Below are 25,671 nucleotides of genomic sequence, written 5' to 3'. Positions count from 1 at the left end.
TGACCTGATATCGGACGACTCATGGCAGACGAACAAGCAAGTTTCTTCTCAGCGAATGGTAAGTGTCCAGTGTCAAGCACAACACGTGGCTACCGACGTTGTCGACGTTTCGAACACTTACCGCTTTCGACAAAAATCCTGGCACCTGGGCTAACTTTGTGGAAAGACTCGAAGTCTTTCTTGAGTCCAACGCCATCATGAACAGTAACTGAAAACGATCCACTATTCAGTCGGTGGGTGGCGAAACGTATCCGCATCTACGGAGTCATGGGCGATGCGTGCTCTAAGTGGCTGGAAGTTTACACGATGCCTGCCACGACGTCTAAACACGTCATTGACGTTCTACGGTCTCTTTTACCTACTTTTGCCCTACCGAAAATACTTTTCTCTAATAACGCGCAAAATTTTGCTTCAAATAAAATAAACAAGTTTTTGAAGAAAAAAAAAACGGCATGAGGCATCACATCAGTGCACCATACCATCCTGCAACTAACGGGCAAGCAAGAGATCAGTGGGCAAGCAGAACAGATGATGTGCGAAACGAAAAAAAGCCCTTTTGAAGCTTACGGAAGAAGCAGTTCAGTGAAGAATCGCCACGTTCTTGTTCCGGCAGCACGCGACGGTCTCATCTTACACGAAAAAAAAACCCGCCGAAGCAATATTCGGCGGACGAAGAGCCCCATCCCTCGATCTCATGATACTGTGGCCCACGAACAAAGATGGAGAGATTCCGTAATGGCAGTTTAATCGGTCGGACAACTCGTCTACGTGAGGAATTTCAGGGGAAGTGGGGCCTTCCATGTAAAACTTGAGTAGAAAAGGCTCTATGTTGGTTGACCAGGAGGTGTCATCTCTCTGAATACGTTGGATATAAATGCCCTTCAGTGTAAATAAATGTAAATGGGTGATTTCAGATAAGATCGACCAAAGGGTGGCTGGTCGACATTTTTAAATCAACTGATGTTTTTATATGACATTGTCTAGTGTCTGGTATAAACGAATCCACAATTAGTTTTGACCAGAAAAAAAATTTGGAGACAAGAAAAATCGTAAGGCAGGGAGAGGTGGACAGTTGCAATAACGCGCACTGATGGAGAGGGCAAGTTTGAAAGTGAATAATTAAAACAATAAAAATAGGAGAATTTTAAACCTTTTTACAAACAAACTATGGGTACAATTTGCTTGTAATATAAAGTAATAATATTTATTAAAAATTTATTTAGTTTTCTAAAAATTGCCACACATGCCTGCTCGAACGACAAATGGCAAACTTTGGAAATCTGTATCTCATGAAATAATTTAATCATTATTACATAACTTGCAGACATTATTTTACTAATATATGGCTATTATTGAAAAAATAAATAAGGTATCTGAGTGACACAATAGTTACAATATATTTAGGCAAACATGGGAAAAAAATCAAACAAAGAAAAATTCCAATGCGAATAAAAAAAAACACCACCTTCGATTTTTTTTAAATTTGGGTACCCTGTTATACTCTATTTCGGCATTCATTTCTATTAAAAACATGTTGCATCATTGCACTGAAAGAAGAAACAACTCCCCAAAGTAGGGTCCTTTTTCAAAGCCTACACTTAGCAGTGTCCTATACAAGAAGTGACTCTGAGTTCCAGTTTCATGAAACTTGCACAAATCTTTTATATACATTTATTCAGATGAGGTCATTGATAAAAAGAGCGATCGGTCACACAGTAAAAGGGAGGAGAAACTATATACAGCATTTTACATAAGCGTACAAAGTGGTATCATATTAGAGACTAATGATTTGAGAAAAGATGATGCAGTGTGAAGTTGTACCTTCCGGTATATTTTACATCTAGAGTAAAATAAATAACTTTACTTCCACACACAAAAACAAAGATATAATAGTAAGATATTTAGGTTGGCTGTGTATTTACGATTACAAACAATTTCAGGTGACGGATGCCATAGTGCCTAACTGGAGCAGCTTCGATGCTCTCGGTGTATGAATGAATCGTGGCAAGCCGATATATTTTATCCTGCTCGAGGATAACATTTGGGGATTTTTTTTTATAGTGATCAGATAAAAATTATTAGTAACCACCAACAAAAACAGTAGGTTAAATACCCCGTGAAGAAAAATGTGATAAATAAGAAGTCCCTGCATTCAAAATGAGCAGTCCTTGGAAAATCAAATTCGGCACTTTACGCTAAGGTTTTCCTCGCTGTACCCATTTAATAAAGTTGCTTCCAGGCAGATCCGACTGTCCGTGCTACATATACGTCACAGGTCCCTTCTGTTGATGACTTGCTGAGCCGCCACGCGTGCCAAGACTGAATGCCAGGGAAGGCGCGCACCGTCAGCCACTCTTCTTTTTTTTGTTCACGATACCGAACAACCTCATTTTCGTCCAGATATACAAGGTGCACGCCTTTCAGTTTCTTTGAGAGAACGCTCACCATTGTCCTGGCCGTCTGAATTGCGCTTACTGAACGTTCTCTCAGGTTGTTCAGCGTGGCCTGGTGCTTCACGAGTCCGCCAACTCCGTCACATGCATTTTTCCCATGTCCAGATGCAGAAAATAACCACTGGGCTTGTGGGCAATCGTCCTTTGCAAATTGGTGAAGCTGGTAGCGATTCTTGAAATGACTGGCGGCGCCGTCACTTACGTACGTCACGTACGAGTATACCGCAACGTTGTCTTCAACCCACTCCTTCACTTTTTCTAGAGCCGAGCAAGCGTGAGCGGCGTCGTGACACAGGTCCTCACTGATGATGGCAAAGCTGTTTGTAGATTTTCTTGTCGTCACTACACATGTAAATATCGAAACTTGCTTTTTTTTCCAGTGATATGCTTGCACTTCGTCAGGAAGCACGATGGTCCAGTTTTCAGCAAAGTCAAAATGAAAGACAATGCTCCCGCGTTGCATGCACTGTTTTTCATCGTAAATCGCTTTACCTTGCGTTTGCCGGATATGGTTGTGAAGTACCCAACTTCCAACCGTCACTTGGATGACTTTTAGGAAAGTCTCAGGTTCCAAAGTTTTTTTCACAAGGTCGCCGGACTCCCATGTTGCAAGCACAATCTCGTCATCCTCCGGGATATCAAGTTCCTGGAGTGTAAGAAACTGGCCTTTTGGGCAGTGATCACAGTCTCCTTGAAGGCACAGTTCTGTTGCTGGGTCGCACAGAAATGCCGAGTTCATTTCACCAGTGTTGAATGTTGAGCCTGTAACGTTCTCTAGAGCGGCAATACAAAGATAATAATTGGCGCAGCGCACACAAACGCACACTTCCTGGCAGGGCCGTACCCAGAAAAAAATTTCGGGGGGGGGGGTTTTCGGGGACAACGGCGGCCATTTTGAAAGTGTCTGTTGTCTTATTTTCGCCTATGAATCATGTGCATCGGTGGCATATAATGTAGAGTTACAGCAAACCGGAGAACCGGTCCCGGTTTGGTACCCGGTAGCCGACCGGCGCCACTGCGCGTGTGCAGAGGTGGAGATTAAAATCGGCTGGCTGCCTGTGCACCGACCAGGGCCGTACCCAGAAAAAAATTTCGGGGGGGGGTCAGAACCCCCTATCCCCCCCCCTGGTTACGGCCCTGCTTCCTGGTGTGGAATACATTGGACCCATCTAGGGCGCAACGAATAAAATTTCGTTAGCCCAACGCCGGAATCGGGATGCTTGTCTTTGTATATACGGAAGGCCTCTCGTATTGAGCGTGTCATGAAGCGCTTTGGCACGAACGTTTTCTCTCCGTTGAGCATGACAGAGATGACGTCCTTCTGGTTGGGACTTTGGCGCGAACATTGTAGCTCGTCTTTCGTGAAGTACTCTAGGGCAGCAGACAGGTTCTCAGGGTTCACCTTGCACCTCATGTAAGGATCCGGCTCATACCACACGCCATGCTTTTCCTTGAGTTTTCGGGATTTACTGATGAGGTCCATTGAGGCCTGTGGAATCATCTTTTGAACCTCATTCTTCGTCAGTGTTGACGGCAGGAGTGTAAGTAGTTGACAACGTTCCCGGAGAGAGGTGGCGGTTTTAAAGGCCTGCCGAATGTTGTTCACCCACTCAGTGCATGTGGAGCATGTTGGTTCGGACGACCCCGATGGTGCGTCCCTGTCGTACGCAATACGTAGCCTTGAGCGTATATTCTTGACAGCAACCTGCTCCAGTTCTGACTGCTTTCTCTTGACATAGGCAGGCCTGTCCCGACTTCTTACGACGCTTGGTTGTCTCAGCGGCGACACATCTGTAGGTAGTATGCTGCGATTTAGATCTTCAATTGCTTCTTCAGCTGGCACAAATATGTCAGGGCACTGCTCTGAGCTTCGCATCGAGATCTCCTTAGTGATGTGCATGAAGCAATGGTAGCACAGGTAGTCCGTCGCACTCACTTTGGTGGAACAGTCAGGCGGAAGAATTTGCTTCAACGAGTTTAGGTCCAACTCGCCAACACTTCGAAAATTCCGCTGCTTTGGTATAGTCTTTTTGTGTTTGCAAAAGTAATCTGCACAAAACACTCGTTCGGAGCTCCAGGACGTCTTCATAATGTATACATAAATAATAGAAATTAAACCCCAACTGATGGCATATAATTGCCAAGTGAAAGAACTACTGGGTGCACAAGTGACAAGTCCGAGGCTGAGGAGCTCACTCACTGCAAACGTACATTTGAAAAGAGAGGTCACAACTGAGGCTGTCGGCAAAGCTTGATCCACGTCAAAGGAAGAAAGAGGGAAAGTCTCCAGACAAAAAATTGTGGTCAGCGGCCTTCGAAAAAGACTTTCCGGAATCGCACTGTCGTCCCTCCACGCGCTGATATGAAAGCACCCGAGCTTCTACCACGTGGTTCATGACACAGCCTGAGCCATGTCGGCGACCGGTTCGCGAGGGGTTGGCGGTGGGGTTACGTTGATGGTCACTCGGATTAGCCCTTGCTGTACTGAGCTACCGCCTGCAGTGCCTTATCGCCGGCTGGTGTCAACAACGAGAACACACACACCCTGTCTACACCAAAACTACAAGCGTTCACCGCACACGCGTCGCCGCCGCTTTTAAGCTTTTGTGAAATTGCTTTCTTTTGCCGCGGAGAACCGCCTTATCTTAACTACGCGCCTGAAATCCTTCCAGGCGGGCGTACACAATATCAAGCGTTTCGAGAAATGCCCGTGGAGTAGAACTATGGGAAAATTCGGAGCCCGCGATGTCGATATCGTCGCCGTTGTGTTAGTACGCCGTCGCGTACTGCAGTCCCCCGTTGGGGGAGGGGGGAGGGGGGGCGGTCTTACTACGATAACATGGCGACAGCGTTTACACTCTATGTATTTACGCGAGGCTCGAGTATTTGGGGATAATGCTGCCGGTTGGTGTGCCCCTTTGTGCCTGATATTATCGCCCGTGACGCCAGCGAGTGAGATGGCGATAGGCATGACTGCTCAGTAAACAGGCGTCGGCGGCCATGTTTTGCTGGTTGAAGCGAACCCCCTTGTCCATGACAGCGAGCGGGGAAATGCGAAAAAAAGATTGTATCGGCCGTTTTGCCAGAACTAGCGACGAGTGTCGTCTGCGGTTTCCGGCAACTATTTTGCCATAATCGTGAGCTTAGCGAGGAAATGATTTTTGCTAGCCACAGAACACTACCACGCAGAAAGGGAATGCTTGAACATGTTTTTGTTCTATATATCAGGGATATATATGAGAGAGAGAGAGAGAGATGAAGGTAGAGCGGAAGAGGGAATAGCATATAGTGTCGCAGGAGAATAAAGTAAACAAAGTTCCTAGTGGCCGATGGCTGCATGATCTTTTCTCGGATCACTAGTCCGTAATATGATACCTCTTTGTACACAGTAGTTTCTCCTTAATTTAAGTGTGTGAACGATTTCTTTAGTTATCATTGGCCTCATCTGAATAAAAATATATAAAAGATGTGTGTTGGTTTCATGAAACTGGAACTCAGAGTCAGTTCTTGTATAAAACACTGCTAAGTGTAGGCTTTGAAAAAGGACCCTACTTTGGGGAGTTGTATCTTCTTTCTCAATAAAATGATGCAACATGTTTTAATGGAAATGAATGCCGAAATAGAGTATAACAGGTTACCTAAATTTAAAAAAAAATCGAGGGTGGTGTTTTTTTTTTTTATGCGCATCGGAATTTTTCTTTGTTTGATTTTTTTTCCATGTTTGACTAAATATATCCTAACTATTGTATCACACAGATACCTTAGTTATTTTTTAAATATTAGCTATATATTAGTAGAATAATATCTGCAAATTATATCATAATGATTAAACTATTTCATGAGATACAGACCTCCAAAGTTTGCCATTTGTCGTTCGAGCAGGCATGTTTGTCAATTTTTAGAAAAATAAATAAATTTTAAATAAATATAATTACTTTATATTACAAGCAAGCTATACCCATAGTTTGCGCCTAAAACGTATTAGAGTTCTCCTAATGTTATCGCTTTAGTTATTCACTCTCAAACTGGCCCCCTCCATCAGTGCGCGTTAATGCAACTGTCCACCACCTCATGCCTTACGATTTTTCCTGTCCCCAAGTATTTTTTCTAGTCAAAACTAAGTTTGGATTCGTTCATACCAGACACTAGACAATAACATATAAAAACATCAGTTGATTTGAAAATGTCGACTAGCCATCCTTTGGTCGATCTTATCTGAAATCACCCAACTAAATCACAAAACTCTGTATTGTGTAACTGCCCTTGTATTTGATAGTAGAAGCTATGGTGGTAATTTGGACCTTTCACACCAGGCTCCTTTTTCTTATTTTTCGCCTCATACTCCTTTGCGGTTTAAGTATGCTTCAAGAATCTTTTGGAACGGGGACACTTTACGTCAACGAGGCCATTTGTTCCAAGTAGTCAATCAGGGAATGCTGCTAGAAATCCGTCCCTCATATTCACGAATAAGCCGCACTTCTGCACAGTGCAGTTTTCCTGTTCAACGTACAGTTGTAAAGCAGCATCTTCATTGATTCTACCTTATACTGTTGCGGGTGAAGAAAATCTTTGGGTACACTATACTTGAAACAAGTCTGGCACTGTACGTTGTGGTTCGATACCCACGAAGGTCGTCGTCCTTATGGAGCCTCATCAATTAATAATTACCTCGTCATCTCATAGTGCTCTTCATCAACAGTAAGTACAATAGGCTACCGCCATATTACAATCCAAGAATTGAAAAATTTAGTCGTTCAGTCCTTCAACAAGTTTATTATTTACAAATTGTTATTACGTTACATTACCTCGAGACGATCGACGTCCATCGTCGATCTTCAAATACTTATACCTGTATATAAATTAGACGCACAAGGGGGGGGGGGGGGGGGGGGGAAGGGGGGGGGGGTCGGTGGCCGAGTGCATGGTCTAGCGCACACCAGCTCGGAGCACTTGGAGCGAAAGCTCGCGCTGCAGAACCCACCCCGCCCCTGCCCGTTTCGATCTGGAAGAGCAGCGTACCGGCGTGCGGTCGTGTATCACTACAGCGTGGTGCATGTTAAAGGCCCCAGGTTTGCGGCTGTACCGCACTGGCTAAATTGTTCATCTACAGCTGAGACACCAGACGCCCACTAAGGCAGACTAACTTTCGGCTGTATAAACATACACACAACAATTTGCAATTAGACGCATAATAACAAAGAACGCAGCGTGCCGCATCTTTTCTTTGGATGCCTCTTTTTTTTTTTTAAACCAGCGCAAGCTCGTGCGTTCTCTGTTTTGAGACGGTTAGAACGGTCGCACATAAAACCCGCGTTTTTCCTACCTGCCCGCTTCCTCCTCTCATTATGTGTATTTTGTTATAACTAAATAAGCTATAATAATGGTGTATTATTCATATTTACTTTCAGTTTCAGTCAGGGAAAAGGAGTTTCGCGGGAACTAGAGCCAATAAATGAGTTGCGCTTAGAGTTTCGGCACTCTCTTCCCCGTCAGTGTTGTGAACGCCGCCATTTTGTTGCTTGTGCAGAGCAGGCGCAACTGCCGATCGTCATGATTCAGAAGTGCGACATCCTCAGCATTAGATTCGGTGTTAGGAAGCTCATGTAATTTTGCTTTGCTTTGTCGAAAACTGTTTAAAGTGTAGGACGGAAAATCGTTTCTTGTGATTTCAGACAAAGCTTCAAATAACTGGCAACCATGATTTTAAGCCACAATAAGGCCAAGTGTCGCTACTCTGAAGCGTAGCTTATTTAATGACACTATTCATGCTCTTGTTCAAGAGGCTTGTAATACCTGGAGGGGCCATGACGTAAGCCCCGTGGATTCCACAAGCTAGTGCCACTAAATAAGCTATGCTTCAGAGTAACGACACTCCGCCATATTGTGTCTTAAAATCATAGTTGCCAATTATCTGAAGCTTTATCTGAAATCACAGGAAACGTTTTTCTGCCCTCCACAAATGGTTAAACAGTTCGCTACGGAGAGAATCAATATTACATGAGCTTCCTAACACCGAATCTAGTGCTGAGGAAGTCGCACCTTTGAATCATGACGATCGGCAATTGCGTCTGCTCTGCGCAAGCCCCAATATGGCGGCGCCCACAACAATGTCGGGGAACAGAGTGCCGATACTCTAAGCGCAGCTCATTTAGTGGCTCTACCACAAGCCACTACCTTTTGACACCTGCCTCTTCTTCATTGTTCCCGCTTGTGCCAGTAAATTAGCTGCGGTTCCGAGTAACGACACTTGGCTTAAAATTGTGGCTTAAAATCATGGTTGCCAGTTATATGGAGCTTTATCTAAAATCACAGGAAACGCTTTTCCGTCCCTCACAAATGTTTAAACACAAATGTTTAAACAATATTGCATCAGCTTCCTAGCACCGCATCTAATGCTGAGGAAGTCGTACTTTTGGATCATGATGATCGGCAGTTGCGTTTGCTCTGAGCAAGACTCAAAATGGCGGCGCCCAAACCAATTTTGGGGAACTGAGTGCCGATACTTTAAAGCTCATGTAGTGACTCTAGGCATAAAGTGAACTCGAGTGTATTATTTTCCTCTTCGTCTTTATTGTTTATTGATTTCGATCATATTGAATAATGAACGCATTATATCACGCTACGCTTGTGTAATTATTTGTCTTAGATTTATTAGCCTGACCCAGTACTTAAACCATTCATTTATCGATAGTAAATCTTCCAATATATTTTTTAAATGTGACGGTAAAAAGACACGGAGATTGATGATGATACAGACGCCAACGCCGCCCTCGGAAATTTTTTGAACACTAGAAATCAGCAGTTTGTCTGCCATCCGACAGGTAGCGCAACAAAACACCCAAACAGTTTTTAATTGTTTTTAAAATTAGCTAAGCTCTACACCTATTAACAAACCAAAGCAAGATCATAGTGAAAATTTAATACATCGCAATGTATATCTATTCCAAACAATAAATATTATTAAATGCCAATAAATCTGTTTGATGTACAAAACAGATATGCGTCTAAAACAGGTAAGTTTGAAGGGCTCCTGGAGCGTTATGACTTTGAAAATGAAAAAAAGCCATCGTCCACCTCTTGGGCAACCATTGTAGCTCTAAATGTTATAAAATATTTTATCATAGTTTAATTATTTCTTCAGTGGCATTTGAACTACCATGACTCGAAGCACAAGAAAGTGCCACGTTTGATATAAAATATCTAAACAAAAAAATTTTACACAACATTAAATTTTTGTCTGCGTATTACCAATTACAAGCACTACATCTGTAGCTAATTCCATTGCCCTAGCGCTTGTCATTAAAAACATATCTGTGCTGAAAAATGTCAATTTTAGGGCAATATTTGGAGGGATGAAAAAAACAAAGTATTGCAAATACCAAAAAAGTGTATCGTTAGATTCTGCTCCGACATCATCTTAACAAAACTGCTATATTGGAACCGTGCTATCTTTAATGGATCGTTCATAAAACATGAACTAGCGGAGCAAGTGAGGGTCCGCGCCATCATATTCGCAACGCTACAAATGCACATGAGCAGTAAAAACCAACACATACATATTATCAAATGAAAGAGGATCGCATTGCCTTTCGAATGACATCAATCCCACAAAACAGTATTTAAAAGGAGATGAGTAATGGCCTGCCAAAAAGTACCTAAACTGCCACATTCATTGGGACCGTGGCCTTAAGTAGCTGCCATGTCGAGTAGAACGTGAAATACTATTTCGTTTTACTTAACAAAAAAGAATCTTGGAGGACGCTTAAGCTTCGCCTTTAAAAGTGGAACGCAATAGCCTTAACAGGTCTCGTTTGCATCGCACTCTCATTTGCCACGAAAGCGTGACTCGCGTGGCCTAGTCAAAAGCGTCTGACTCGCAACCGAAGGGTCGTGGGTTCGTATCCCACCTAAAATTCTTAATTTTTTTCTTTAAGGCAAAGTAATTACTTTAAAAAGTAAAATCATTTAAGACATACGGCGAACTTTAATTCGCATTACATGTCATGTTTTAATCACTCTCATTACACGCGTGATGTTACGTTTCACATGAGCATTGTGGGTTGTTTGAAATTCTTGCGTGAGGACATGTAGCTCTGACGTCATCAGCCTATCGACCAACCAAGATTTTCTAGTCACGCCACCGACATTGGGTTTTCTGCGACATGAGCTCCTTAACACTACCGCGTTAAAGTCATCAATTAGCAAGGGTGATTCTCATTTGCTAATTAAATTGAGCGGCATCTTGTCAAGAACAAACCTCAACAGCCAGGCTATGCCAGCTTCTCCTGTATAAGAAAATGTTAATTTGGACAAGCGCCATTTTGGGCCAGATTCGATCGGAGTGCGAAAGTGCGTATAGATTAGGGTGAAAAATTGCGGTTACTCCTTGCTGCATGATTAGTCGCATGCATACGGTACTGAGTGTAAACAGTGTTTGGTTAGAACAACAAGCAGTTTGATTGCCGCTCGGTGTTCCTATTAAAAATGTCCGAAAGGAATTATTCTAAAACTGATGTGACATTTTGAAAATTGCATTGCTTTTAGCTAAGTTGTGTCGTCATCTTATACATACCGTATTTACTCGCAGAATGAACGCACTTTTTTTCCGAAAAATCGATGCAAAGTTAGGGGGGGCGTTCATTACGCGAAGTAAAATTTTTGTGTCCCTATTTACTCGCATAATGAACGGACCTTTTATCCTGAAAAATCGAAGCAACTTCTTATCTCTTTTCGCGCGGCGCCCGACCCCGTAACCAAACTAAGCTGTGCAAAAAAAGAAAACTCCTCTTTGTTTTCTTTTTCTGCTAGTCCCTCAGTTTTTTTTTTTTTCCGTTTTTGTTAAGCTGATTTGTTTGCTTGGGCGAGGACTCTCCGCTAATCTTTCTTATCTCCTTGCGAGCGGCGCGCGGCGCACGACCCCCCCCCCCCCCCCCCCCCCCCGTAACCAAACTGCGCTGTGCGAAAAAAAAAAGAAGCTTCTCTTTTTCTTTTGTTTTTTTCTCAGTTCCGTGGGTTGTTCTTTTTTTTTTTTTCTGCCGCCTTTCGCAAGCTGCTTCGTTTGCTTAAGCGCGATCCAAACCAACGCTTCTTTTTGCGCCTGTAGGTCGTGCGGCTGCGGATGTGACGCATTTCGTGGCGTTTTTGCTGTTTCCGGGCGCGCTTTCTGAGTCAGAACCGTGCGCTTTGGTTTGGACGGGCGAAACTTCGGGCGAGCGCGCACGCGCGCACGCAGGCACGAGCGCACAAGCAAGGTGCAACTGCGACAGACTGGCCGGCCAGACGGCGAGAGAAAGAGAGAGAGAGAGATCGCGTTGTCATGTTGGAAGAGAATAAAAGGGGGGGAGGAGAGGGCAGCCAGACGGCGAGAAACGCGGAGCCGGAACTAGCTTGCCCTCCACCGATTGGCCGGGACACAGGAGCGTCCTACTACGTCACCGCGCGTTTTTGTGCGCGTTGAGAAAGAAGTTGGAATCAACCAACTTTCTTGTGCGCGCCCGGAAGGAGCGAAGAAGCGGCGCGACGTCACGAAAATGCGTCACATCCGCAGCCGCACGACCTACAGGCGCAAAAAAGAAGCGTTGGTTTGGATCGCGCTTTAGAGGGCTTCTCCGCTCCTCTTTCTTACCTCCTTGCGCGCGGCGCGCGACCCCCGTAACCAAACTGCGCTGTGCAAAAAAAAAGAAAAAAAAGCTCCTCTTTGTTTTTGTTTTCTCTTAGTTCCGCGGGTTTTTTTTTTTCTTTTTGCCGCTTTTCGCAAGCTTTTTCGTTCGCTTAGAGCGCTTCTCCGCTTCTCTTTCTTACCTCCTTGCGCGCGGCGGCGCGCGAACCCGAAGTCCAGACTGCGCTGTGCAAAAGAAAAAAGCTTCTCCATGTTTTTTTTTTCTTGCTTCCGTTGGATCTTTGCGAATTTTTTTAACGCCTTTTGCAAAGCGCTTTGTTCGCACACGCTGCCCATGCATTCGCGACCTCGCTGCACCAGGATAGAAAAGTGCGTTCATTTCGCGCGCGTGGGGGGAGGGGGTCAAAATTTTGACGTCCAAGTTGGGGGTGCGTTTATTACGCGAGTGAAAAAAAAGTCGAAATTTTGAGAGCCGACTTGGGGGGTGCGTTCATTACGCGAGTGCGTTCATTGTGCGAGTAAATACGGTATATATTGTGAAGTGTATTTCGTAAACAATATCTGGTAATATATATGGCCACGAGGTGCTCATTTTATAATTTTATGTGATATATTTAATTCCTTGGTTCAAAGACACAATCACAATTTCACTTTTAATACTGCGACATAAAGTTGTATCAATCACGGGTATTTTAGGCGACCTACCACACTTCGCGACAATATTTTATACCGTGTAAATAAATCCCATTGAACTTTAGAATTCTACTTAAACACGAAGAAAGGACAAAAAAATGCAGAATAGTTCTAAATTTCAAGCCGATCTATTTCCACATGTACCAACAAGCTCACCTCTTCACTCTTGTACTTAAGCATTTTGATTCAGGTAAAATATGTGTTACTGGTAAACAAAGGGATGTCGAGTCGTATGAACACGACGTTATGTGCGTTAATGTAGATTTTCTTCTACTCTTGCGTCAAAATTAAATAACCAAATTTCATATTTTGGTACCTAAAAACAAAAGTAAATTGCACGGACGATCGAAGAATCTCAAGATTTAACCCTTTTACGGCGTAAATACTCTATATGGCCAGAACAACGTGGAAAACATATTCTCAATTTAGCGGTTCAAACCGGTTCGAACCGGTTTGAACCGTTATTTTTGGCTCCCCGGAACTGAACCGGAACCGAACCGAAAGCCGTGAACCCGAACCGTAACCGAACAGATAAAAATTTCGGTTCGACACTCTGGTGTTGGGAAGTACTTTAAGTACATTGTACTTAAATTACTACTTCGAGTAGGTTTAGAAAACTTGTACTTTACTTTAAGTACATTCTATGAGTAATCTACTTGTACTTTACTCAAAGTTTTTTTTGTTTTTTTTCTGGTACTTTTTGAGGAAAGTAAAACTCCTGACTTCAAAGTAAAGCACCCAAACTTGGTGTTAAATTTGTTTGACAAAATGATGCTCTGTCAACTTACTGGGAGAGATATCCTACTCTCACTAGAAACAGGAGTATACGACACATAGCTCATCTAGTCCTTTCTCTGAGGAAATTAATGATGGCTCTAAGACTGATACAAACAAGTGCCATATAAGCTTATTGTGTGAAACAGCCTGCCAGCGAGAGTAAAACAACTACCCTGTGGAAATTTGACATTATCTAATATTCGCCTCCATTTCCAAAAATAACTGATGGACAACTGATTACCCCTGGGTCAATGCATACCAGTTTAAAAAATAGGAGAATAAAGGTGTACCATGAAACATTGTGTAAAAAAAGTACTTGTACTTTACTTTGAAAAGTACACTGTATTTAGAGTATTTTACTTCAAGTACATTGCACCCGGTGTACTTACTACTTTACTTAAAGTATGTGACCTCTCACTCACTTTGTACTTTACTTCAAGTACTTTGTAGGTGCACTTTACCCAACACTGAGTCTAATTAGTTTTGTTTACTATGCAAAGATTTATGAGAAGGTTTGAGACAAATTGAAATGTACTGAAATCAGAAAATAAACATATATCTCAGTAAACTGAAGGGTCTGTGAAGTACAGTAAGCTATAAATGAAAGCTCTAGGATGACTTTTGAGTTTTTACTAAACTTTTCAATTTTCCAGTTTTAAGATTATTTGTTGCAGGAAGTATAAAAGGCATCTAAAAGAAACCCAATGTCATATATATTTATACCCCTTATTGCATATCTCGCACATACACCTAACAGAGAAAGTAAAAAATGACTAAGGTTGGATGTGTGCAAGTGGAGACCCATGGCTTCCATAAAACAGCAAACTGTATAAATAGTTCATTCTGAATTGATAGCAAAAAGCATACACAAATCCTTTTTTATGTATTCAAGTCAATATTTTAAGGTAAAAGTTATTTCACGAAACTACTCCAGGGCAAGGTGAGAAGTGCCTGTCAATCTTCAAAAACACAATTTCAAGAATGCATTGTTTTTTATTGTATTTTTTGCCTCAAAGAGCAGCATCTCCCCTTAAACATTCAGAAAGAGATACCATTTTCTACCGTAAAATACTGAGCACATGCATCCACGTCGCAAAAGGTGCCCACCATCTACTTTCTGAGATGTCTGAAAATATACCTAGGCAAAAGACATATCAAGCGCCCACTGCACCAAACTTCTGAGCCCGCTGAGCTGAGGTGCTCCTCTGTGCCAGCTGCTCCACCGTGAAGCCAGTGCAAAGAGCGTCATTTATTGGAAAGGCGCGGAACACTTCCAGTTTCTGTATTGTACTTCCTTTTTGTTTTGCACATTCTTCTTTGTTTTTTAGTCGCAAAAATTCTTTGAATGTTATAAAACGACCATTCCTCATAGATGGTATGTATGTATCATTCCACGAGTACCGCAAAACCTTTGCTCTAGTGAAATGCAGTTCCAAGGTCAGCTCATAGATGGTGCCACCGCATTGTCTCGTCATAAGAGATCGCATGAACTCGGTCCTAAGCAAGTGCAGGCATGTGAGCGGTCCTTTACGCAGATGCGTCAGCGCGATGCGGTAAAACTCGACGGGAGGCGCTGGCACAAAGTGGGCTAAAAAAGAAAGGTGCAGCTGTTCTAAAAATGAGGGTTCTACCACATTCCTGTACTGCTCCCATACCATCCCGTCAGATCAAACAAAGGCTTGCACTACCGTGCACCCCTTCTGTTTTTTTGCTTTCAGACCCAACAGGCGTCCATCCCCTTTCTTTGGGGCGGATCATCTCCAACTCTTGCGCAGGTGCTTGCTCAGTATTTTCGGTAACCGACATCCTTCGAAGGGCAATCCCGAAAGCTAATGTTTCCAAACACCTCGCGTATTGTTGCCGCCACAGTTAAATGCCCCAGAACCGCGGCAATCTATGGAAATAAAAAAAGAGATTGTTGATGCTTGCCTTGGAAGGAAGCGCATGAGGATGTCGCCATCGCCCGTTGCGGCGGCACCACCCACTTCCTGGTCGGCGTAAGCGCCGGCACCGGGGATTGGGGAGTCGCCGACACGCCTGCAAACCGGTGAGGCTTCCTTGGTGACATCTCTTGTAGATAGCACCATTGACAGCACTTTCACATAAGCATTGTAAATAGGCTCGTTGCATAAGACACATAATATAGAATTTCGAGGTGTTGTAACTTATCCCAAGCTTCAGGACGGCTTTCATGCCACCTTTCACATCTATGGCATGTTTAGGAGTACTTTTCTGTCATGAAATACCGTATTTACTCGAGTAATAGCCACACTATTTGTGAACAAGGCCCTTGCATCTACTTTACCGCAGAACACATATACAGCCAATCATTGCGTTGCGCGTAAATAACATAGCGAATAACCAAATAGAGAACACGATTCTCCATACAAATCTTTGCGCGAAGACATTATCTCTGTCCTGTAAGCCGCTGGAATCATGCTGCCGGTCGTGGTGATTGGCAAGCCGCGTGCTCCGCAGAAAAGCGAACCCTCAGGTTTTCTTCATAAACAGTGCGGCTATAACTCAAGTAAATACAGTAGGTCTCGTATTTAAGGGGCCAAAATAGTCTCGTTTAAAGTTCTTGCAGAGTAAAGGCATTGTGATGTAAAAGGTGCACCAGGCCAAAACCACGACATCCCTCGTAAGGCAAGTAAGCCAAAGAAAATGGTTTATTAATGCAGGGTGCTTCCGGAAAAGCGTGTCAAATCGCTCCTGCAAAAACTTTGCATCGCACAGAAAAAGAGGTTGATGCCGTAGTGGCGTGTGTCAAAGGGCCCATTATGGAAAATTATTAGCTTTCAGCATAATTGGGTAATTAATTAATTTTGGGTAATTAAATTGTTCATTATTGATTTTAAGGGCACAGTTTCAATTAGAATCTTGCTGGGCATCATCGAAAACTACTGAATACACCCATGTCACAATTATAATAGGCATGCGCAGCATTTTACGGCATTCCGAAAAGATGCTCAATTTGGACACATTTCTGGGTTTCGGTTTCTTATCGGAGCGCTTCTCTGTGCAAGCGATCCCGCTCCCCGTGGATAAAACGTGCAACAATCGTGCTATGCCACGGATCGCACGTAGAGGAGGCTAGATGAGAAAGCCTCCAGACAGTCAGATGAGGCTTGCCTTTTTGTTGTTGGTGTCAGGGTGCAGATGCACCTTTACATGCGATCCGTGTCAGAGCACACTCGTTGCGCATTTTAGACATGGGGGCGGGATTGGCCATACGGAGATTTGCTCCAATAAACAAACCAAAACCTAGAAATGCGTCCGTTAACTCCTTCCTGACCACGGGAAAAAAAGCAATTTTCAAAGGATCCGTGCCAACGCTTTTATTTTGCTAGGTAACTTGCGTATGGAGCAATATGACACATCGAAATGTGACCAATTAGTTGTTCTTTCAAGAGAAACAAAGGTTGGTAAAATCTGTGAAAGAGATTTTCAAATTTTATTTCTGGAAAATATAATCGGTGTGCAGACAGCATTAAACGCCGAAAGTTCTACAGATATGTGAAACTAAACGACAAATAAGAAAAATCTGAATACAGAAAATGTGCCCCACGTCCATGGCTATTACTTCTGAAAGTTAGTGTACCCTAACTGAAATTGTCTATTTTCTGTTCGTCAATAAGTTAGCCTACCTAACACGTGTGCTTTTCAACAGAGGAATGCTTGTATTGGTGAAACAAAGATAGGACACCTCACATCCCCAGCAGAATGCTTTCTTAGTGTTCTACCTTGGTTTTGTCATAGTCTTGATTGCAGTTCCCTCATATTTAGCATTTTAGTGCGCCTTGTTGGGAACATAAATCATGCACATCGGCTTAAGACAGCACTGGAAATTATAGTGATGCTCACCGACAACCACCTGTTAAACGACACCTATAACATAAGTTAAAGTGTCCACAGAGCTCTTGAGATCTAAAAAATATGCTGCAATACAGTTGAATTACGTAAATAATGCCATCTTTGTTACAAAGACTGATGCAAGCAGTTAGCCATATTGGACAAGTGCAACCACGGTTCCCAAGACTGTTTGTGACAGCCCACCAGCTTGTGATAAAGCTTAAACCTATGTTAAAACCGAAACTAGAGTTCTTCGGCTATCCACGAGATTGTGGAACATAATTCTCCGCACTATATTTAATTTCTTGATGGCGCTTGGTAACCATCGATTACCGGTGATCGATGGCCTATGGGCGCGGTCAGGAAAGAGTTAAGCATTTTCTTTGGAACACCGTAAAATGCTGAGCGTGCCTTATATCGTTGTAATGTGGCTGCATTTAGTAGCTTTCAATGAAGCCCAGCAAGATCTAATTGAAACCATGCCTTTAATATTAATAATTAACAATTTAATTATTCAAAATTAATGAATTACCTAATAACACTGAATGCTAATAATTTTTCTTAATGGGTCCTTTGGCACAAGCCACTACAGCATTAACCTTCTTCTCTGTGCCTTGTGTAGCTCTCGCAGGTGCGATTTGGCTAGCATTTCCGGAAACGCCCTGTATAGTAGCACTTTGCTAGGGCCACCCCGAAAACAATCTCGGTAATTTGGTTCAATTGCTTAACTTCAAAAGACATTACCCATACAATTCAGCTATATTGAGTTCATGCCTTAAATACCACAATCTGTGGCAAGTTTTATCTTGTCCCACCTACGCCAAATACGGTAATTTTTTCAAAAATATGGTAATGAGCAAAACAAAAGCTGTAAGCAGTGACTCAACCATACCCAGGTATCTTGTGGTTCATTCCGTTGGTGGATGTGCCGGCAGAAAGGCGTCCCGCCGCGTCAATGACAACCATGCCAATTGTGTCGTGGTTCGAGGCGTCTGCCAACGTTGCTCGGCTGCCGGTCGAAACCACCCGTCTCGGTCGTGGCCGGTACGGACCACAGTCTGTGGTCGAGTCTGGAACGACGTTCTAGAACAAGATTTCAAGTAAGGTTTGAGTAAGCTACTGCTGACGGAAGCGCCGTTGAAAGCAGACAAATACTAGGATCAAAATTTAGATAATCCCGTGAGCCTGACTTCAAATAATGTCTGCTCACAGCTCCGAAACTGACTGGGCCAAATTGATTATGCACATATAAACCCTGCAGTAGCATAAGCATAACTACTCTAATAATAATACTAATAGTAATAATAATATTGTGTATTTTATGTGCCCCAAAACAACCATGCAGGTCTTCGGATTGGCGCACACAAGAAGATAAAAACAATTTTCAGCCTTCCCACTCCGGTGAAGAAGGAAGAGCAGCAGAGCTGTACTATGTGCCGCCATCTGTGAGCGGCAGCAGCAACCAGACAACCGGCAGGCCGGTTGTTTGGTGGCCGCCGTCGCTCATTGATGGCAGTAGCTATCCAGAGGGTTGTATCGAGATTTATTTGTCCACGAACGAGAAATTGGGGTAACTAGCCCTTAATAGCTCCACTGTAAAAGAAGAAACATAATACACGCACAGCATCAAATGTACAAAATTAACCCAACTACAAATAGTGGACACACTTCACACAAAATGTAGTACAGTATCAACTTTCAACTAGACTCTCCAAGCCCCGGTAAAAAACTGAGGGATGCATGAAAATGTCCAAGCTAGAGGATGCGATTCTATTAAATGAATTTTGCATATGGGACAGTGGTGAGAGCTAACCTAGTCATGGATTGAACGTAAAAGACAGTCAAATTTCTAATAACGCGACAAGGAACATGAAAATCAACAGAATTCAGAAGTAGGTTTGCATCAATCCTACCATTTTTCACCCTATGCAAAAAATTAAATCATGCTCGAATCTTCAATGTGACAAAGACCTAAGTAAAACACTAGTAAGAAGAAATTCATAATCATAATAAAAGTGATGTTGGAAGTGTCCGTCATATACAATGCGTATCATTCTTTTTTGCACCGATTAAATGCTTAGAGACTGTGTATGTGATAGAGAATTCCAAACCACTAAGGGTAATTCAAGCTGTGAACAAACTAAAGCACAAAATAAACTAATCATACAAGCAAGGTGTCTGAAGTTTTGAGCTATACGAGATATAATACCTAAAGTTTTCATTGCACGGCCAACAATAAAAGAAACATGAGCATTAAATAACAATGAACTATCAAGCTACACACCGAGATCTCTCATTACAGCCATGCATTCTATTGGAGTTCCTCCAAAAAAGTAAGTAAAATGCACAACAGCGTGTCGTCTGCTCAAAGAAAGAACATTAGTTTTGGTAGGATGTAGGAGCAAATTATTCGCCAAAGACCATTGCAAAACGTTATTCACGTTGTGCTGAAGAGCACGACGTGAACTCTTGTTGGTGACAGGTTAAGAACTTGGTAGATGCACCGCATTGAGCACAAGCTTTCTGCCTTTGATAACACTTCGTTGCACGGGCAGTCAAAACCAGGTGGAAGGCAACGAATACGACACAACCACATCTTTCAGCTAGCAACGGACATATAGGAATTCCAAAAGTGAGCAACCGATTAAATGCGGGAAAATCAAGGGAAGGGAAAGTAACTAAGAAGAGAGAAAAGAGGAGAGAGACGATAAGAAAATACAAAGTTAGGTAAAACCTAACTTTGCATTTTATCTTACCTAGCTTTGCCAATTTACCTTATTGTCTCTCTCCCCCTCTCTCTCTTCTTAGTTACTCTTCCTTCCCTTGATCTTCTCGCATTTTAATCGGTTGCTTGCTTTTGGAATTTCTATATGTCCGTTGCTAGTTCAAAGATGTGGTTGTGTCGTCTTTGTCCTACATGTTTATTCTTTCTTCAACCTTGACCCAAACCAACATGCTCTTCGTCCATTAATAATGGGTTCTTAACTTGTCGTGGTCTAGATCAGGGTTCTCCAGTTTTCCGACCAACCCGTGGCTGGCCGCGATCCTTCCAATGAAGCCCGACCCGCGGCCCGCTTCCAACAGACCCGCTGCTACTGGTGTGAAATGAAGTGCACACAAAGAAACGGCGCTGCAACACGCTCTGAATGCGCAAACGAAGATACCAAGAAGTATGAGAGAAACTGCATTATAATCTGGGTCCTCTCACCATAAAATTTATTGAGCGTTGTCATCAGCGTCACCATTTTTAGTCCCTTGCTTCATGTCTCTGTAACTATGTTCATATTTTTTTGCGTTCTCATGTACGTTCTGCTTAGCGTCCTTTGTCACAACTGTTGCCTGTTGTCGGCATTAGTATTATCATTCTCATTAGTCTTTTGCAAGGGGCAAATGTGCAAAATTTCCCATGTGCTTTGATTTATGACTGGTGAAGTTTCTTGGTCACAATATATACGCATTCATTCACCCCCTAGCAGCATATTTCCCCGGCTCATACTTGGGCCAGTTTGGTGCAAGCTTGGGCCATGTTTATGCCAAGTGGGCTCTATAGTCAGTTAAAGGTTAAGAAACATTTTCGAGGGAAAGGTGGGCTGGGGAGGAAGAAGCAAACGGAATGCTGGAGAAGAGAGAAGGAAACCTCCTGCTCTCTCAAACACTCCGTCTGCTCCCTCCTCCCCAGCCTTCCTTTCCCTCGAAACCTATTCTTAACCTGTAACTGGATATAGCTCGCGGCAGTCTGGCCCAAGCCTCGGCTGAGGAAGTGCGCTGCTTGGGCCTTAGGATACTGTTCTTCATACTTCCTTTAACAATAATTTTTGTGTTAAAATGCTTACCTAGGTTTGTTTATTTAGTTTCTCTTCTTTTAATAATTACAAATTTTTCCGGCCCTCGAGACTGTGACAGACCCCTAAACCGGCTCCTTATCTAAAAAGTTTGGAGACCCTGTATAAATATTGGTGAAAAAAGGAAATTTGCTCATAGTATATCGCAGAATGGTAAAACGACTTCTGTGCCACGGGGCTACACAAAAAGCAGCTACGGGCTCGCACAGTTCGCCATAGCCGCACGTTTCTTCCAGCTGCGATCGAGGCCTTCCTCGCAGCACTCCTGGATGTGCGCTTCCCCATCCCAGAAGACCGGGCGAGATCCGCGCCTCTGTGCCGGGCCTTTTCGCGAGCGCGGAATTGATTGTGTAAGGGAGTTGCGTTCGGGCCGGGATTACGGGGTGCGCGTGGCCCTCGACTGTTGCCGTGAAGGGAGGGGGTCCTGTCGCGGGGGGTTGATTGGGATCGGGAGACCTGGCTTGCCCTCCCGAAGTGTTGGGCCTTTTTCGGTCTCTCCCTCCTGGCAGGGCCCCCCGCCGCAGCGGTGGGAGTCGTGCGCGCTTCGCGATTTTGGTTTGGACGCCCTCTGAAGACACTCGGGCCGTGCTAGGGCCTCGTAAACGCGACCAATTGCGTAGCCCCTCCCCCCTCCCCCTTCATTTATTATTTTTTTTCTTTTTTTTATATTACGTGTTTTTTTTTGTTATGTTATGTTCAACTTTGTTTTCGTTTCCTGGGGGTTGGGCCAACAGACGCACCAGCGTATGGGCTTCCGCCTTTCTGTTTCGCCTCGCACGCCCCCAGGAAATCACCTGTTTGTGCAAATAAAGATTATTATTATTATTATTATTATATTTTTTCTGCTATGGGTGCCTTGTCGATTTATTTCTGGTACTAATTTTGGGACCCACAATTTGCATTATTTCAATGTGAGCTCGTCAAATTTCATAAACTCAAGCTACATCAGATCTAAAACAATTAGCGATGCTCAGCAGACAACTAATCAGATGGTGACTGTATTACGGTACTCGTAAAATTCTGTGGAAAAATAAAAACAATTATGCCTTTTAGCTCCTCTTGCAAAAATTAATGCATAATACATTGTAAAAGTGTTTTGTGAGACTTCCTAAATGTATGAGCCAGAAGTATGGATGACATTCACCTTCCAGTAGTTAGGTTGACACTTGTTGTGCTTCCAATCTTCCCACATCTTTTTCGAGTGCTTCGTAGCCAGCGACTCCTCCTGAAAGCCCATGCTCACTGCAAACTGGGTGGCTGCACAGAGAATTAACAATCACATTTTCAAAGGACAGTCAAAAACCAACTCCATCAAGTAATTGTTCCTCCCCAACATGTAACAACTACCCGAGGTGGAACTGTGAATAGTATTTGATAATATGCCTTCGATTTTCCCAAAACTTTCCATTTTATTCCCACTGGGGCAACAAACACCGATTTCTGTCCATCAACAAGGCGAAAAATAAGCTTTCTTGCAACCCTAGCTAGCATTTGCACACATGTCCTTTCGTGGCTATATTTGGTGACGCTCACTCATTAAAAAGTTGCCAACCTGACATGTCTACAAACGGTGTTTGCTTTTCTGTTGTACTAGTGGGGATGCTAGTGCGTCTTGAAGAGCCAACGGGTTCCTACAGGTTTAGAAACTTTACCATGGGCTCAAGTTTGTTTCTTTAGTTCAATTACTTATGAGAAGAGAGCGCACAAAGAAACCCGTGCAACTTGCCTTGGTCTCCCACTAGGAACGTATGCTGGCTGTGCTCCATAACTTTGCGTGCCACGGAGATGGCATTCTTGATTCTGCGCAGCGCACCCACCGCACCCATGGAGTAGGTAGGCCTGAAAAACACATATTCGCTTCAGTTTACGATGCACCAAAAATTAACATGCCATGTCACTGCATTCTTCTCGTCTCTGTCCCAGACGGAACTATGAATAGGTGCACCGTGACACTGCATTTTCCATGGGCTCACGTGAGCCGCATTGAAGTTTGGTTCTGCCCCGCAAGTCGAATGCATCGTTGGGCTTTTGAAGGAGCTGCAAAAATCGGTTCCCCAAAGCATTGCGCTAAGATTTTGTACAGAAGCGGCTGGAGATAGTGCGTTCTGAGCATCAAAATTTTAAAGAGCGAGCTTACTTGTGTAGAGAGCTACCTTGTTGGTAGAGAGTAACAAATCAAGAACCTGATTTCACTACCTACGGCGTCCGTCTGCTAAGAGGCGTCCAACTGATGCAACAGCCGACAGATGAAGGCAAAGAAGAGCGAAGGCGCAGACACCAATTACCGATAGCAGAAGACACCTTCGAGCCAAAGTGTGGTGCAAGATTTTATTGTGTAGCACATTATTTTGTTATTTTTACTAATAAAACAGACAGAGTCGGCACAGAACCAACAAGAAAAATTCTACGTCAGGCTATTTTGGCAAAATGTCAGAAGCTGTTGCAGCCCCGTATGAAATCTTGGCTCGACCTGTTAAGAAACTAACGTACCCTTTTCTAAAATGCCCGCCATCCAATAGCTGCTACACGAATGATCAGAGTATGCCACAGTTCGATCGCATAATCTGAGCACGTAATCAACATGAGGGCTGCGTCGGCTTTCGGCGTGAACTCTGCTCAGCCCGTATAGGGCCACGAGTGCTGCGTGGACATTCGGCAAGGGCTCAGATCCAATCGCATGCTTCATTTCCGAGAAATGGCGACCGCCGACGTTGCCCGACGGAGTTTTGAAAAGGGCCTATTCGTACGGTCCCTTCAAAGGGCCAACGCTCCATTTGACTTGTGCGGTAGTTCACGGGAATAGGAACTGGAGGGCACCGACATTTACCCGTCAATGATGAGTGCGTCCAGCGTAGTTTCCCCGTCCTCGTCGGGACTCCCGCCGAAACCAACGGTGCCGTCACACTGGTCTCTTTCGCACTGCATGCACCCTTCCTCCACAGCATCCAGGGCGGTACCATTCTTTTCCATCAGCACGGTCCAGGCTGGGTGTGGGGACGGCGATTGCAGGGTACAGCGAACACTTTCCAACTCGGACCACTGTCAGACTCGGGGCGGTGGGTTATACAGTGTGTTCTCAAGAGCTAGTCAGTCGTAAAAAAAGCACCATAAATAAGCCAATGAATGGTGTGCAACTAGGCATTTTACAAAAAGTGTCTTTAGGTGGTGCATCTGTCATACTCAAATTTAGTGAGTGTATGTCTCTGTAAAAAATCATGAGAAAATAGAAACACGTTGCTCCGATATGCGCAGAAAGAAGAACGGTACTAAATCGTCTGGTTGACGCCGCTACTCGCAGATGGCACCACATGACTTCACATCTGCCTTGGCGGCATCTGTGAGGGGCAACACCAACCAGAAGTTTGTTCCCGTTTTCCTCTCTGTGCCTAAGGAATAACACTTTTTTTTTTCTTTGCATGTAAAACCTGTAGATAAAATTTCAGTACGATAAATGCACCACCTAAAGACACCTCTGTGCGTTTATCATGGAACATGGTCAACTCGGTGGTCCCACTCTAGGAGGTTTCCGAGTTAAGGAGTGCTTGACTTTCGGAAATTCCACTTTTTTTTTATTTCCTGTCAGCGCTCAAAACTGGACACACTGATACACTATTAAAAGGAGTTCCAATCTGGAGCATACGTTCCATAGCCTACAATGACTTCGTAAAATATGTACACAACACCTGTCGCAGCTAGAGCCATTAACAGTGGCTCCATATAGCTAATTGCAACACAGAGGAAGCAGAAACTGGAAAGACCTGGAAAGCTCTCTACTCTCCATGATATGCGAATTGCTTCTCCGACTCTCCCTCTCTCCAGCGTTTGGTCTGTTAAAGTGGAAAGGGGGTGGGACTTTGTGGGAGGAGTCTATTCTGCTAAATCGGTTTTATTTGTCTGTTAGCAGGGGTAGCCCTCACCAAACATAACATATATCGAAAAGCCGGGCTTCTGCCTGGTGACTATTTTTACGTCCTGGTAGACCTGACCTAGCACGACATGGGAATGATCACCTCGGAGCGTCGCATTGGAGAAACCCCAAGTGTTCACGACAAGTGGCAGTCGGTCGTGTTCCCTGCTGCCGAACGATGACACCATATAAAAGGGCAAGAGGAGCGCTGCAGCGCTCACAGCCAGCAAGCTCTTCATCCTGGCACGACTCGCTCGATACGGACAACGTAACAACTGTTTCCAAGCCATCGGGACGATAGGAATATCTATATCTATTATAATCGCTTCGCAGAACTTGCCATTATTTGTTCTGTTCTCTACGCGCGATAAAGGCGAGCGATCGCTTCGCTTCGCGACGGGTCGTCAATGTTTACATAAGGCATAATGTAACTTTGAAATATGAAATATGGACTTGTTTAACTTTTGGCTTTGTTTCTGTTTACTGACTCATTTCATATGGTTGGCATTGGTTGCACTACGATGGTTA

General features: G+C 43.7%; 1 protein-coding gene across 1 annotated transcript in view; it reads right to left on the bottom strand.

Moving 5' to 3' along the window:
- Positions 1-25,671, bottom strand: part of LOC8025810 (N(4)-(Beta-N-acetylglucosaminyl)-L-asparaginase) — a 34,701-nt gene extending 9,030 nt beyond the window's left edge. The window contains exons 1-6 of the mRNA XM_029969535.4: positions 25,247-25,671; positions 24,064-24,220; positions 22,963-23,075; positions 22,381-22,493; positions 18,287-18,477; positions 15,472-15,579 (exon numbers count right to left, since the gene is read on the bottom strand). Of these exons, the coding sequence (XP_029825395.3) occupies positions 15,472-15,579; positions 18,287-18,477; positions 22,381-22,493; positions 22,963-23,075; positions 24,064-24,220; positions 25,247-25,433 (869 nt within the window). The 5' untranslated portion in view covers positions 25,434-25,671. The remainder of the gene's footprint in view (positions 1-15,471; positions 15,580-18,286; positions 18,478-22,380; positions 22,494-22,962; positions 23,076-24,063; positions 24,221-25,246) is intronic.

Source organism: Ixodes scapularis, unplaced genomic scaffold (genome assembly GCF_016920785.2).
Source record: "Ixodes scapularis isolate PalLabHiFi unplaced genomic scaffold, ASM1692078v2 PGA_scaffold7__128_contigs__length_106722199, whole genome shotgun sequence".
Classification (NCBI taxonomy): Eukaryota; Metazoa; Arthropoda; class Arachnida; order Ixodida; family Ixodidae; genus Ixodes; species Ixodes scapularis.
Note: the sequence above shows the minus strand (reverse complement) of the source record. Positions and strands in the feature narration are given on the sequence as shown.